This window comes from Dipodomys merriami, unplaced genomic scaffold (genome assembly GCF_024711535.1).
Source record: "Dipodomys merriami isolate MVZ:Mamm:240054 unplaced genomic scaffold, mDipMer1.0.p SCAF_103, whole genome shotgun sequence".
NCBI classification, from domain to species: Eukaryota; Metazoa; Chordata; class Mammalia; order Rodentia; family Heteromyidae; genus Dipodomys; species Dipodomys merriami.
In genome coordinates, this window is record NW_027202305.1 from 2,644,540 (window position 1) to 2,657,557 (window position 13,018).

The following is a 13,018-nucleotide window of genomic DNA, read 5'->3' on the forward strand; positions in this document are numbered from 1 at the left end:
AATATTTTCAAAATATTATTTACCACTTTAATAAAAGATATGCAGGTGACAAATAGCTGAAAAGACATGTATCATGGTTAATTAGGGGAAATTAAAAGTAAACCATGAGATACTACTATATCTATAAAGACAAGGAGGGAAAGTCCCTGAAAAGAACTAAGTACCACAAGAATACAGGGCAACTAGATCATCATCACTTTTCTATGTTTGTGCAAATGAAGTGAATACTTATTTCTTTCATGAAAACCTGCTTCTAAGACAATAAGCCTTTAATCCTCTCCATTCTAAAATTCTTTCCAGGAAAGAAGCTTCTTCAAAGAACTAGAAATCCTGAGGTTTACGACATTGAGCATTCAAAATACGTTATTCCAGCGGCTCTGGGACGAAGGTGTCACAGAAGGAAGAACTACAAAGATAGAACCCTGTTGTCCTCAGGAACGGCTGGTGGAGTCCTCTGCAGTGAGGTAAACGCAGCCCAGGGAACATTTTCAGGTTCTTAGAACAGCACGTAGTGTCCTGGCCACAGGAGCTGAGAGCCAGTGTTTGTATTAGAGTTCCACATCGTACACCATCAAGACTGCTGAAACATTCAGGCCTGATTCACTTCTTTCAGACACCTGGAGAACGTGTTCAGATTCTGGCATTGGTACCACTGAGGGAGCAATTAAAGTTAAGCACATTTACCATCCAAAGGAAAGCAACTTTAGCAGGGTCTCCTGAAGTGTGAAACACTTAAGAGAACGGACCCCAAATCCAACTTCAAATTTTCGTACCAACTCCTTTTTTTTTGCTTGTCTCTCACACAGTGAAGTCTGCCGATGATACCACTGTGAAACCCCCACTCCAATTTTATAAAAACACTTGTAAACACTTCACTGTAGAAACATCTAGTTGATTCTCACTTCAACTTTATAAACATTTTATAAGCAAGTGTCTCATAGAGATCTATAACAAACATCACTATTTAAAAGACTAATCCTTTTCATCCCAGCCTGTCTCCCTGAACAGGAGAGATAAATCTCTTAAGGGCTTATTATAATAGAAGTGATAAGTCCCAGTGTGACAGAGAAATCTCACAGCGGAAGAGGATGTCTCAGATGATGATTTAACCTAGAGAAAATTTCCTTTATATTTGTTTTAATAAAAACTATTGTCCTTCCTCATTGTTCCTCTTTTACTTCTGTTTTGGTAGTAAGGATGCGTACAAATGAGTATGCCCTGTATGGCTGGCATAATCTCACCCAAGGACTCAGATACTGGCTCTTGAAAGGGTAGACAAGGTTTTACTTTTGTTTTTTCTGATACTGAGATTTGAACTCGGGGTCTATGGCTTGCTTGGCTAGATTATTCAGCTGATGTCTTCCACTTGAGCCACACCTCCCACTCAGCTTTTTGCTGGCTATTTTGTAGATATGTCTCACAGTCTTTTCTACCTGGGCTAGCTGTGAAACTCAAATCCTCTAATGGTGTAGCTAGGCTTAGCAGCCTGTGCCCCTGGCCTCCAGTGAGGTTTTATTCTTTTAAGCCCATGAATTTGCAGTAAAACAAATCAGGCCTGCCAGGCGTCAATGGCTCACGCCTGAGTAGTAGGATTCTAGCTACTCAGGAGGCTGAGATCTGGTGATCACAATTCAAAGCCGGCCTGGGCAGGAAAGTCCACATGAGACTCTCATCTCCAGTAAACCACTAGAAAACCAGAAGTGGTGCTGTGGTTCAAGTGGTAGAGTGCTTGCATTGAGCCAAAGAGTGCAGGGACAGTGCCCAAGCCCAGAGTTCAAGCCCCATGACCGACAAAAAACAAAACAAAACAAAACAAAAAAAAATCAGGCCTATAAAAATAACTTCACAGGGCTGGGAAGGTGGCTCAGTGGCAGAGTGCTTGCCTTGCATGCATGAGACCCTGGGTTCGATTCCTTAGCACCACACAAGCAGAAAAAGCAGGAAGTAGCACTGTGGCTCTAGTGGTAGAGCGCTAGCCTTGAGCTGAAGAGCTGAGGGACAGCGCCCAGGCCTAGAGTTCAGGCCCCACAACTTTCAAAACAAAGAAAAAACTATTCACATACTATGTGTGTGGTGTGTATGTGTGTATGTCTGTGTGTATATGTGTAAGTGTGTGTGTTTTGTATTGTGTGTGAGTATTGTGTGTTGAAGAGAGTGGGTGGATTATAATTCTCTTGAGGAAATCAAAGGAAACAAGGCTGACTCCTTTAACCACAATGATTCAGAGATTGATAAAACCAAATGTAGACCTAAGGGTTGTGATAATTTAATATGGATCAGTGTATGAATGTGGAAAAGTTTAACAAGAGTTTAGAAAATAAAGTTCAGTGTTGGATTGATATGTCGCAGCTCCGTGGTATAGACTTCTGGGTTGTCTTGCAAAGGCCAGCCCTGAACCTGTCCCCTAAGGGTCATGGGCTGAGCTTTCAGATGGTTTTCTTGTAGGTTTTTATAGATAAAAGATTGCTGAAAACAAAAGAGGCTGAGACTGATCTCACTTCACCATCTTAAGAGCTATTCTTTATGAGTCCCAGCCAACAGGCCTGTGTCAGCATAAAATTTCACAGTAATTATCAAAATTCTACTATTGCACAACTTGTTTTTTAGTGTCAATTTTATTTTCATTTTAACAAGTAATAATTATCTCACTGTAAATATCTAGCTGCACTGACAAAAAAGCATGGAGGAGCAAATGCTGACACTTTTCTTCTGAAGATCTTTACACATTTTATGGTTTATCCTACCCCCAATTTTCTACATTCCCAACCATTTCAGACCTACTAGTTCCCATAATAATTTAAATGTCCTATTCTATTTCTAATAATAGGACTCTTATGTAGCATCTATCCCAAGCTATAGTGTTTCTATATTTAAAGGAAAAAGTAATTGGGCTGTTTTTAAGAGAATATAAATCTCTATTTCAAAGAGTAATTGGCCTGACATCTCATATTATTACATTTTTTGTATCTTTTTCTTTATCATCTGCAGCTATTTATACCTAGCTGCAGATCACTGTAAAGGAAACTTTTGCTGCAACAATGTTTGATAAGAAATGTACTCGTTATCTTGCCCATGTAATTGTAACTTCTCTGTACGGTATTTTCACAATAAAAAAAAAAAAAAACTTTTGCTGTCTCTTGAATTTTTAAAAATTTTGTTACCGTGGCTGGGAAGGTGGCTCAGTGGTAGAGTGCTTGCCTTGCATGCCTGAGGCCCTGGGTTCGATTCCTCAGCACCACATAAGCAAAAAGGAAAAAGCTGGAAGTGGCTGTGGATCAAGTGGTAGAGCATTAGCCTTGAGCTGAAGAGCTGAGGGACAGCGCTCAGGCCCAGAGTTCAAGGCCCCACGACCGGAACCAAAAAAAAAAAATTTTTTTTTTGTTACCGTTACTATAAAGGTAATATACAGAGGGTTGGAGTGACATGTCAGGTAAAGAGTACATATGCTTTTGGACAAGGTCACTCCTTCACTCCTTCCCTCCTTCTCTCCTGTTTTTTCCTCCCATGCCCACCTACAAGTTATATAGTTAATTTTCAACACAGTATCTAGTATCACTGCTGCCTTTGTTTACCCTTTGTCTCTTGAATTTTTAAAAGGATGCCTTATTTTTGCTGACAGCCCTGAGGTTGGAACCCAGGGCATTGTGCTCTTGTGTGACTTTTTGGCTCAAAGCTATCACATTAAACCTTACCTCCACTTCCATTTTAGATAGCTGCACTTAAATGGTTAAAGGGTGATAATTATGTTGCATACACACTGATTTTCATAAAGGGAGAATAAATCTTACAAGAGGAAATAAATCTCAAGAACATTATCAAGGACCTACTCCACAGCAGACGTTTTCTGGGTACCAGAGCTGTGATGTTGAGCCTTATATATAAGGTAGAGACTTCGCTGATATCACCAGGTGGTATAGACCTAGACATTGGCTGCAAATTGTTCTAAAGCTAAGAGTGAATGGTATGGTGTATAACATGTGAACACCGTTATATGTTACAGACTGTGATAGACAATTTGCTCCAGGAAAGTTAGAATGAACTTGTGACTTTAAATGAGCATCATTATTCCACAATACTGTGAAATTCAGGAAATTATGTAATCACTTAATCACAATCAAAAAAAAAAAAAAAAGAACCTTGGGGAAGGTAGGGAGGGAGGGGATGGTAGGGGGAAAACAATGGAGGGGGTAACAATGTTCAAGAGGAAGTGTACTCATTACCTCACTCATGTAACTGTAACCCTCTGTATAGTATCTTTACAATAAAAAAAACAACAATAATAAAATCATAGACAAAAAAAGAGTGAATGGAAAAGTGTGTATTGGAGTGAGCTTATAACATACAGGTGGCTCTCTAATTCAGATGTTGAAGCCAACTATTTTTTTTTTAATAAGAAAGGAGAGCAACCTTAAATAAATGTACTCACTACCTTATGTAACTGTAACCCCAATGTTCATCACCTTGACAATAAAAATAAAAATAAAAATCTCCTAAAAATTAAAAAAAAGGAGCTGGGAAGGTGGCTCAGTGGTAGAGTGCTTGCCTTGCATGCATGAGGCCCTGGGTTCAATTCCTCAGCACCACATAAGCAAAAAGCAAAAAGCCGGAAGTGGCCCTGTGGCTCAAGTGGTAGAGCGCTAGCCTTGAGCTGAAGAGCTGAGGGACAGCGCCCAGGCCCAGAGTTCAGGCCCCACGACCGGACCCCCCAAAAAAAAATTTAAAAAAAATAGTGAGGGAAAAAAATGTTTGAGGAAGGTTATGGTAGAAAAACATCATTTCCAAGATAGAGAGATATACATCTTAAGGTCACTATACTATAGATACGAGAGATGCCGTGTTCTGAAATAAGGAGGAGAGGCCGCTGGGCTGGGAAGGTGGCATTTCCTTATGTTAAGGACTATGCTTTGATCCAACATGATGGGGCAGGGGAAGGAGAAGACACTGGTGACTTGTGAATCCCCACTTCCATAGCGTGTGTCTCAGGGATAATTATGAGAGAAAAAACAGAGACTATGACATGAATAGTTCCACAGGAAAAGAAACAGTGTCCGTATAATCTCAGGAAACAAAGAAAGGTAAGGGTAGATAGATTAAGCCAACAGCTCTTGGTTGGTGCAAGGTTCTAAGCAGGACAGTTAATCAAATACATTTGCATCACTTCTTTTCACAGGACTGTTCTTTTCCCGAACATCTTCAGGGCGATGCTGACGTCCTTGTTCCGCAGGCTGTAGATGAGGGGGTTCAGCATGGGCACCGTGATGGTGTAGAACACGGAAGACACTTTCCCTTGGTCTGTGGAGTTGACAGAGGATGGATTCAGATACATGAAAGCGGCAGAACCATAGAAGAGAGCAACTGCGGAGATGTGGGAGCTGCAGGTGCTGAAGGCCTTGGACCTGCCCTGGGCGGAGCGAATGCGGAGGACGCTGGCGATGATGAAGATGTAGGAGCCCAGGATGGTGAGGCTGGGGGTAAGAATATTAATTCCACTAAATATTAGAATCAGTATTTGATTGACATAGATGGGAGAACAGGAGAGCTTCAGGACAGAAATAAGATCGCAGAAATAATGATTGATAACATTAAATTTGCAGAAGTGAACCCTCAGCAGGAAGCCTGTATGAGCAGATGCACAAACTACACCAATGGTGTAGACCCCTAGCACAAGGATGACACAGGCCTGATTGGACATGATGGTATTATAAAGTAACGGGCTGCAGATGGCCATGTAGCGGTCATAAGCCATGGCAGCCAGCATGTAGCACTCTGAGATAGCAAAAACAAGAAAGAAGAAGAGCTGAGCCATGCACTCTGGGTAGGAGATGGTGTTCTCTGTCACAAAGCTCGCCAGCATTTTGGGGGTGATGACGGTGGACTGGCCCACATCAATGAAGGAGAGACTGCTGAGGAGATAGTACATGGGGTTGTGCAGGTGAGAACTGAGCGCGATCAGTGCGATCATGCCCAGGTTCCCCAGCACCGTGAGCACGTAGATCCCCAGGAAGAGGAGGAAGAGGGGCAGCTGGAGCTCTGGCTTCTCCGTTAGCCCCGCCAGGATGAACTCAGTCACTGTGGAGTGGTTTCCTGGGGCCATGTCCTGTGTTCAGAGTCTGAAAGGGAGGAGAAAAGAGCATTGTTGTGGGAGGGACATGGCTGCCATCATGCTCCTTTTGGAACAAGGTGACACCCTTGAAAACCTTTGAGCTGTTTTCTTTTTTGAATATTGCAAAGATTTCACATTCATATTTCTAGGTTGAGATGTAGGTATTTAGTTACATGGAGAATGCCGTGAACGTGAGTAAAGCTGGTTGAGTGGCAGCTGGAAGAAGAACTCCTGCCTACACATGGTCATGTTTAGTAACCTCAGAGTAATTGCTTCTGATAGTCAACCTGTTCAGCTTCTTGCATCAGGAAATAAGAATTCTACAAAAATTCTCCAGCTTTTCTTGTTATGTAAACAAACACAATAGCTACAGTAAATAAGAAAACACAACAAAATAAATTTGGCAGAAATTTATCAATGAGGAAGAAGAGCTGTGACTCGAGGTGGTAGAGCACTAACCTTGAGTGAAAAAGCACAGAGACAGCACCCAGGCCCTGAGTTCAAACCACGCGTCTTATTTTTTAAAAAATAAGAAATTTATCAGTGAGAAAATGAGCACAGTCATTATTGTGGCAATATTCTACCAGTTGGAAAATAACTGATTATTACAGATGTCAAATTTCAGAAACACTGATCTTAATAGCTCAATGTTTCCTTTGACTTTTGTGAAAGTTGGGAGCACAAGGCAGAACTGAGAAATGCAGATTGATACGTGTAACTTTTTATTTGTTGAATAGAGTAGATGGGTTAACTTTTGCATGCACCAAAGTAAAAGTCCAAATACATTATTTTTGTTTTGTTTTGTTTTTGGGTCCGGTCGTGGGGCCTGAACTCTGGGCCTGGGTGCTGTCCCTCAGCTCTTCAACTCAAGGCTAGCACTCTACGACTTGAGCCACAGGGCCACTTCTGGCTTTTTTCTTTTTGCTTATGTGGTGCTGAGGAATCAAACCTAGGGCCTCAGGCATGCAAGGCAAGCACTCTACCACTGAGCCAACTTCCCAGACCCATAGTCCAAATATATTAGAGTAGAATTTGTTGAAAAGCAATTGAAACATGAGAGATCTGAAAGTCCCTAACAGCTTGGCAATTATTTAGACACTGTGTGATCTATCCTGCCTCATGGTTCTTACCTGAGAGCACATAAACAATTGCTGTATAAAACTTTGTACAAAATTTTTCATGGTAGCTCTATTACCCATGCCCTGGAATTATAAACAACCAATATGTTAATTGAGGATGAATTGACAACCTATGTCTCTATGTATGTATCCACAAATCTATCATCTATCTATATATGTATGTATCTATCTTATCTAGACTACTACTGAGCCTTAAAAAGAAATACACAGAAATCCAAGCAACAGAATGAATCTCAGAACACTATTTTAGTATGAGTCTTATGAGCTAGATTTCAGACTTATGGGACTAATTGCCAGTGTAGAAATGTAGACTGATGTAAATACATCCCAAGCTTCATTTTTGGTCAGTGTTGAGCTCAATTCACATGAAACATAGCAATAATTTCAGAGAAGCTCATATTCTAACAGAAGTCAAATAAAGCAATTAAAAATTCAGATTCAGTTGATAAAACTAAATTCGTAGACTACAATGAATTATCCTGGCTTATTCAAGTATGTTGTAATAAATGATTAGACAGTAATCCCCTTGAGATCTGTAGCATAAATTATCCAATTCATGGCCCATGGAAATTGAACCCCAGTGTGTTGGTCTGTGGGCACTGGAGTCGTGGGGAGTTACTGTGGCAGCCTGTGGCACTGCTCGAATATTTATTTTCTCTCCTATCTCTTCCATAATGTGGCAACTGTGGAGCCATTCTGCAAAACCTTGTGATGGATTGGGCCATCCACTTGGTGCTCAGAGATCTACACTTCTGAACAACGAAGTATTTTCTCTGTGTGCTACACCTTTCACTCTGGGAGACAGTCCAGGGTTACAGTGTAATAAACACACATCCAGCATACCACAGCGGGCTTGAGATGTATTTTATGAGTAACTAGTCAAATGAAAGTCTATGGGAACAAATGCCTGATTTTGCATAATAATTATTTCCAGGCCTCGTAGTTTCACGTCACGAGTGTGAGATGAACACACTCACCTTCTTTCTGCCTGAAAATTCCCAATATCAAACTTGTTTTGCCCCTTGCAAATGATTCTCAGGCTGGTATTGGGAATCACGGGTACCCCCGAGTTCTGCAATCTTCATCGCTGAGAACCAGGGCCTTACATGTGACTCAAAGTTCTCTTTGAAGCTGGTTTGCATCACAGGTCAACATTTCAAAGCACATGGTTTTCGTGTATGCTTATTTAGCTTCTGGGTAGTGGATATCTTCCTTTTCCCAGCCATCTGGGCTATGAAGTGTTCCAAGTTTAAATTCATCGGGTACTAAATATTATGAGGGCAACACTCTCCAAGGATTGTCATTCCCCCAGAACCAAGCTCCAGGGAGAAAGAACCACCTTCGCTGACATTTCCCCAATTGGCTCATTATTCTTCAGCAGGTCCTGTTTAAAATTGTCGTCTTCTTCCAAGATGCTGTTTATATGTTGTTATTGCCTATGAGTAAGAGCTCTTTTTCCACATTCCCTGATCCCATACTTTGTAGTGTAATGCTGCATGTTTAATAAGTGTCGCGATTACTTACAGCTTATATATTCCAAAAGGGTTAATTAGCTATTTTAGAGATTATATTTTCATATTGTTTACAAACACAATTAGGTAAGAAAGCCAGACACAAAAAAATATGGAGACAATCCAGGGATATTGAACAAATATATTTATTTGCTGATTCCATGTAAGCGAGTCTTCTCCCCAAACAGCTATATCCATAAAAATAGAGGGAGTCACTTTTAGAGAACATTCATGGTGTCAGAATGACATGGCGTACCCCATGTAGAAGGACTCAGGCGTGCAGGAGAGGCCATGTCCTCCAGGTGTTCAAACCTGTGAGTCCAGTCCTGCTACAAAAACTTTTCTTCCCACTACCAAGTAAGTACCTGAAGTGGATGAGTAACAGGCATCCATTGCTGTCTCTGTCCCATTGTGTTAGGAAACAACCTAAATTCATAAATTTCTTTCCTTTTTGTGGTACTTAGGACAGAGGTACATTACCAGTCCACTTTTTGAGTTCATTCTTCAGATAAGAGTCTTATGCTCTGTGTGTTGGTATGGAACCTCTTCTCACCACTTTCCGAGAACCTAGAACACCTGCATGAACCTACACCTGGCTTAAGAAAATTATGCTTTTTAACTTTATTTTTGTGCCACTCACGGAGCTTGAACTCAAAGCCTGGGTGCTATCCCTTAGGTTTTTTTTCACTGTTTAATTAAGTTTTCTATTGTGAAAATACTGTACAGAGGGGTTACAGCTACAAGATCAAGGTCATATGTACATCTCTTATCCAGCATTGTTGCCTCCTCCTTTGTTTTTCCCCTACTATCCCTTCTCTCCCACCTCCTCACCTACACCCCCCCCACCTAAATTATAAAGTTCGTTTTTCAACATAGTGTCTTGTACATCTCATTGTTGCAATGGGTCCACCTGTATCCCTATTTAAACATTTTGTTTTTTCCTTCCCCTCCCCAAATTATACCAACATCAAATACAGTGAAAACAGGATATACCATGGGGGAGTGACGTACAAAGCAATAAAAAAAATCACATGGTACCTTATAAATATGTTAGAAACAATAGCAAGGAAGAAAAAACTACTTGTGTCCCTATCTTGGAGTTCATTTTGCTTACTATCATCTTATCTGACCTTTTTCTGCTTGTCCCAGACATATACTAGTTATTGCAAATAAGGGAAACCAGGGCTGGGAAGGTGGCTCAGTGGTAGAGCGCTTGCCTTGCATGCATGAGGCCCTGGGTTCAATTCCCCAGCACCACATAAGCAAAAAGAAAAAAGCCAGAAGTGGTGCTGTGGCTCAAGTGGTAGAGCGCTAGCCTTGAGGTGAAGAGCTGGGGAACAGCCCCCAGGCCCAGAGTTCAGGCCCACCACTAGACTAAAAAAAATAAAAATAAAAAAATAAGGGAAACCATGTATCCCTTAGTTTTTGCACTCATAGTTTTCCACTCTACCACCTGAGTCATAGTTCTGCTTTTGGCTTTTTGCTGGTTATATGGAGATAAAGGTCTCACAGACTTCCCTGCCTGGGGCTGGCTTTGAATCTCCATCCTCAGATCACAGCCTCCTGAGTTGCTAGGACTACAGGTGTGTGCCCAGGTCACATTACTCCTTTTCATCAGAAATGTTTCTTTTCAATAAACTTATATAAAGCCGCCTTGACATCCTTGTTCCTCAGGCTGTAGATCAAGGGGTTCAGCATGGGGATAATGATGGTGTAAAACACAGAGGACACCTTCCCTTGGTCCATGTTGCTGACTGAGGATGGCTGGAGGTACATGAAGGCCGTAGAACCATAGAAGATGGCAACCGCGGAGAGGTGGGAGCTGCAGGTGCTGAAGGCCTTGGACCTGCCCGAGGTGGAGCGGATGCGGAGGATGCTGGCGATGATGAAGATGTAGGAGCTAAGGGTAGTCAGGCTTGGAATGATGATATTAAATGCACAGAAGCTCAACCCTACAACCTGGTTGATAAACGTGCTAGAGCAGGCGCTCTCCAGTAACGGGTAGAGGTCACAGAAGTAGTGGTTTATTATACCATTACAGAAGTTCAGCCTGAGCAGGCAACCTGTGTGGGCTGTGGAGCCAATCAAACTCAAGCCATAAACCCCAACGACCATCCAGAAACAGACCTGAGAAGACATAGTGGCATTGTAGAGCAAGGGCTTACAGATGGCCGCGTAGCGGTCGTAGGCCATGGCAGAGAGCATGTGACACTCAGCGATAATGAAAAAACAGAAGACGTAGAACTGAGCCATGCACTCCGCATAGGAGATGGTGTTCTCTGTCACGAAGCTCACCAGCATTTTGGGGGTGATGACAGTGGACTGACAGAAGTCAATGAAGGAGAGACTGCTGAGGAGATAGTACATGGGGGTGTGCAGGTTAGAACTGAGTGCGATCAGCGCGATCATGCCCAGGTTCCCCAGCACCGTGAGCATGTAGATCCCCAGGAAGAGGAGGAGGAGGGGCAGCTGGAGCTCTGGCTTCTCCGTTAGCCCACAGAGGAGAAACTCGGTCACTGGTGAGTGATTTCCCTTTGCTCTTTCCTCTGGGAAGACCATGTCCAAAGAGGGGAAAAACTGCGACACAGCCATTGATGATTCTGTCATTCAATGAGCTACCGACGGCCTCTGTCTGTCCCTTCAGCCAGGTGTCTCTGGCTCTCTATGATCTCTTCACCTGCGTCAGCAGTCAAAACCTTGGAGCCCCATCTGTGGTGGAATACATAACAAAAGCAAGAAACGTATCCTACAGGAACATATCCAGCCAGCATTTTTTTAGGTCACCAATGACCTGTCTTTCCGCTTTACTTGTCTCCCACAATGTTATGCCCATAAATACACATCCCCATCACAAAGGCTCCATTTTTCTATTGTCCTGCCGTGGTGTCTCAGACAGTAGTGTGAGGCTCTGACTCACTCCACCTCCCCCTGAGACTGGTTCTGACCCGATGTCTTCATTCCTAAGTCCTCTTCTGCCATGTCCTCCCACCTCTGTGTCCTGAGACCCTGGTAGAAAATTCCCAAACGAATTGCCCTCGATCAGGGGCTCAACCTCCTCTGCCTGAATAAATTCCTAATGAATAAATTATAAGGAAAATGTTGTTGCTTTCTACAAGGAAAATGTGTTGGTTGGTTATTCCTTAAAAATTAATTGGGAGAAGGATTAAAATGCAAAGACTGCATATCTAACATACAATGTGATCAATGTGGCCATTCACAAATGTTCACGGTCACAGGAGCATTATCAAGGTATTCGATATTTTTATTGCTTTCCTAAATTCTTTATGCTACTTTGTGTTTTGTAATTGTTTTGTTTGGGATACTTTGGGGTGGTAAGAATACTTAATATAAAACTCACCATCTGAAATTTTGATATTCACACTATGACATTGTTAGCACAAAACACTACACTTTACAGAGAATCATTAGGTCTTGTTTCATAATGTAAATGGACTCTTTGAATATCTGTTCACTGTCTCCTCTACTTCTCAACTGCCGGTAACCTTTGCTGCCTTGTCTAACTCCGAGACTCACTTATAGCAACATCTCATAAATGATCTCGCACAGCCTTAATTTTCTGTGACTGTCTCTGAAAGGGCAATGTTGCCTCTGAAGAGTAAACATTAGAAGGTCTCGCAGAAGGAAGCGGTGACAACTCAGAATTATCATTATACTGCAAAAATCACAACCAGAATTTTGCTTGCCTTGCATGCATGAGGCCCTGGGTTCAATTCCTCATCACCACATAAGCAAAAAGAAAAAAAGCCGGAAGTGGCGCTGTGGCTCAAGTGGTAGAGCGCTAGCCTTGAGCTGAAGAGCTGAGGGACAGCGCCCAGGCCCAGAGTTCAGGCCCCACGACCAGACCCAAAAAAAAAAAAGTAAACCTTCAGACATACCCCTTTTCTTCCCAGAACGTTCAGTGTTGAGTGCTCTGCTTCTCTACTATAAGGAAGAAAATAATGTCTGTGAACATGGGAGACAGTGATCCTCAAAACTATCTTCTGGAAACCAATGTTGATCTCCGAGGGAGCGAGGGCTCACAGACATGTGTCCATCGTGAAAGCTTGCATGTGACAATTTATGCATGCAGCAGGTAAAGAGACTGTGCTCGGGGATGAGATAATGGCCTCCCGCTAGAACGCTGTCCCCAGTGCGGACTCTATGGGGAGGGACACCATTACAAGTCCCCAGGCTTATGTATCTCAGGCTGCACTTTATCACACTGGCCTGATGAATGATTTCTGTTCAGTTATGGATTTTTTTAA

At 42.2% G+C, this 13,018-nt stretch overlaps 2 protein-coding genes across 3 annotated transcripts; both read right to left on the reverse strand.

Moving 5' to 3' along the window:
* Positions 1-3,145: 3,145 nt before the first annotated feature.
* On the reverse strand, positions 3,146-6,191 carry LOC138809468 (olfactory receptor 8G5-like). 2 transcript variants are annotated; one of them, XM_069996027.1, is made up of 2 exons: positions 5,191-6,094; positions 3,146-3,156 (listed from the first exon to the last, which is right to left on the reverse strand). In XM_069996027.1, exons 1-2 carry the CDS (start codon positions 6,092-6,094, stop codon positions 3,146-3,148), a joined length of 915 nt encoding a protein of 304 aa, XP_069852128.1. The 2 variants fall into 2 exon arrangements, with proteins under 2 accessions (XP_069852128.1, XP_069852136.1); XM_069996035.1 differs by lacking the exon at positions 3,146-3,156 and having other exon boundaries at positions 5,165-6,191.
* A 4,176-nt stretch (positions 6,192-10,367) lies between these two features.
* Positions 10,368-11,294, reverse strand: LOC138809481 (olfactory receptor 8G50-like). The gene has a single exon (XM_069996049.1). It carries the CDS (start codon positions 11,187-11,189, stop codon positions 10,368-10,370), a length of 822 nt encoding a protein of 273 aa, XP_069852150.1. The 5' UTR covers positions 11,190-11,294.
* Positions 11,295-13,018: the final 1,724 nt, after the last annotated feature.

Excerpts from the sequence above, each read along its gene's own strand:
- LOC138809481 (XM_069996049.1), bottom strand. The coding sequence starts at position 11,189 with ATGCTCACGGTGCTGGGGAACCTGGGCATGATCGCGCTGATCGCACTC.
- LOC138809468 (XM_069996035.1), bottom strand. The coding sequence starts at position 6,094 with ATGGCCCCAGGAAACCACTCCACAGTGACTGAGTTCATCCTGGCGGGG.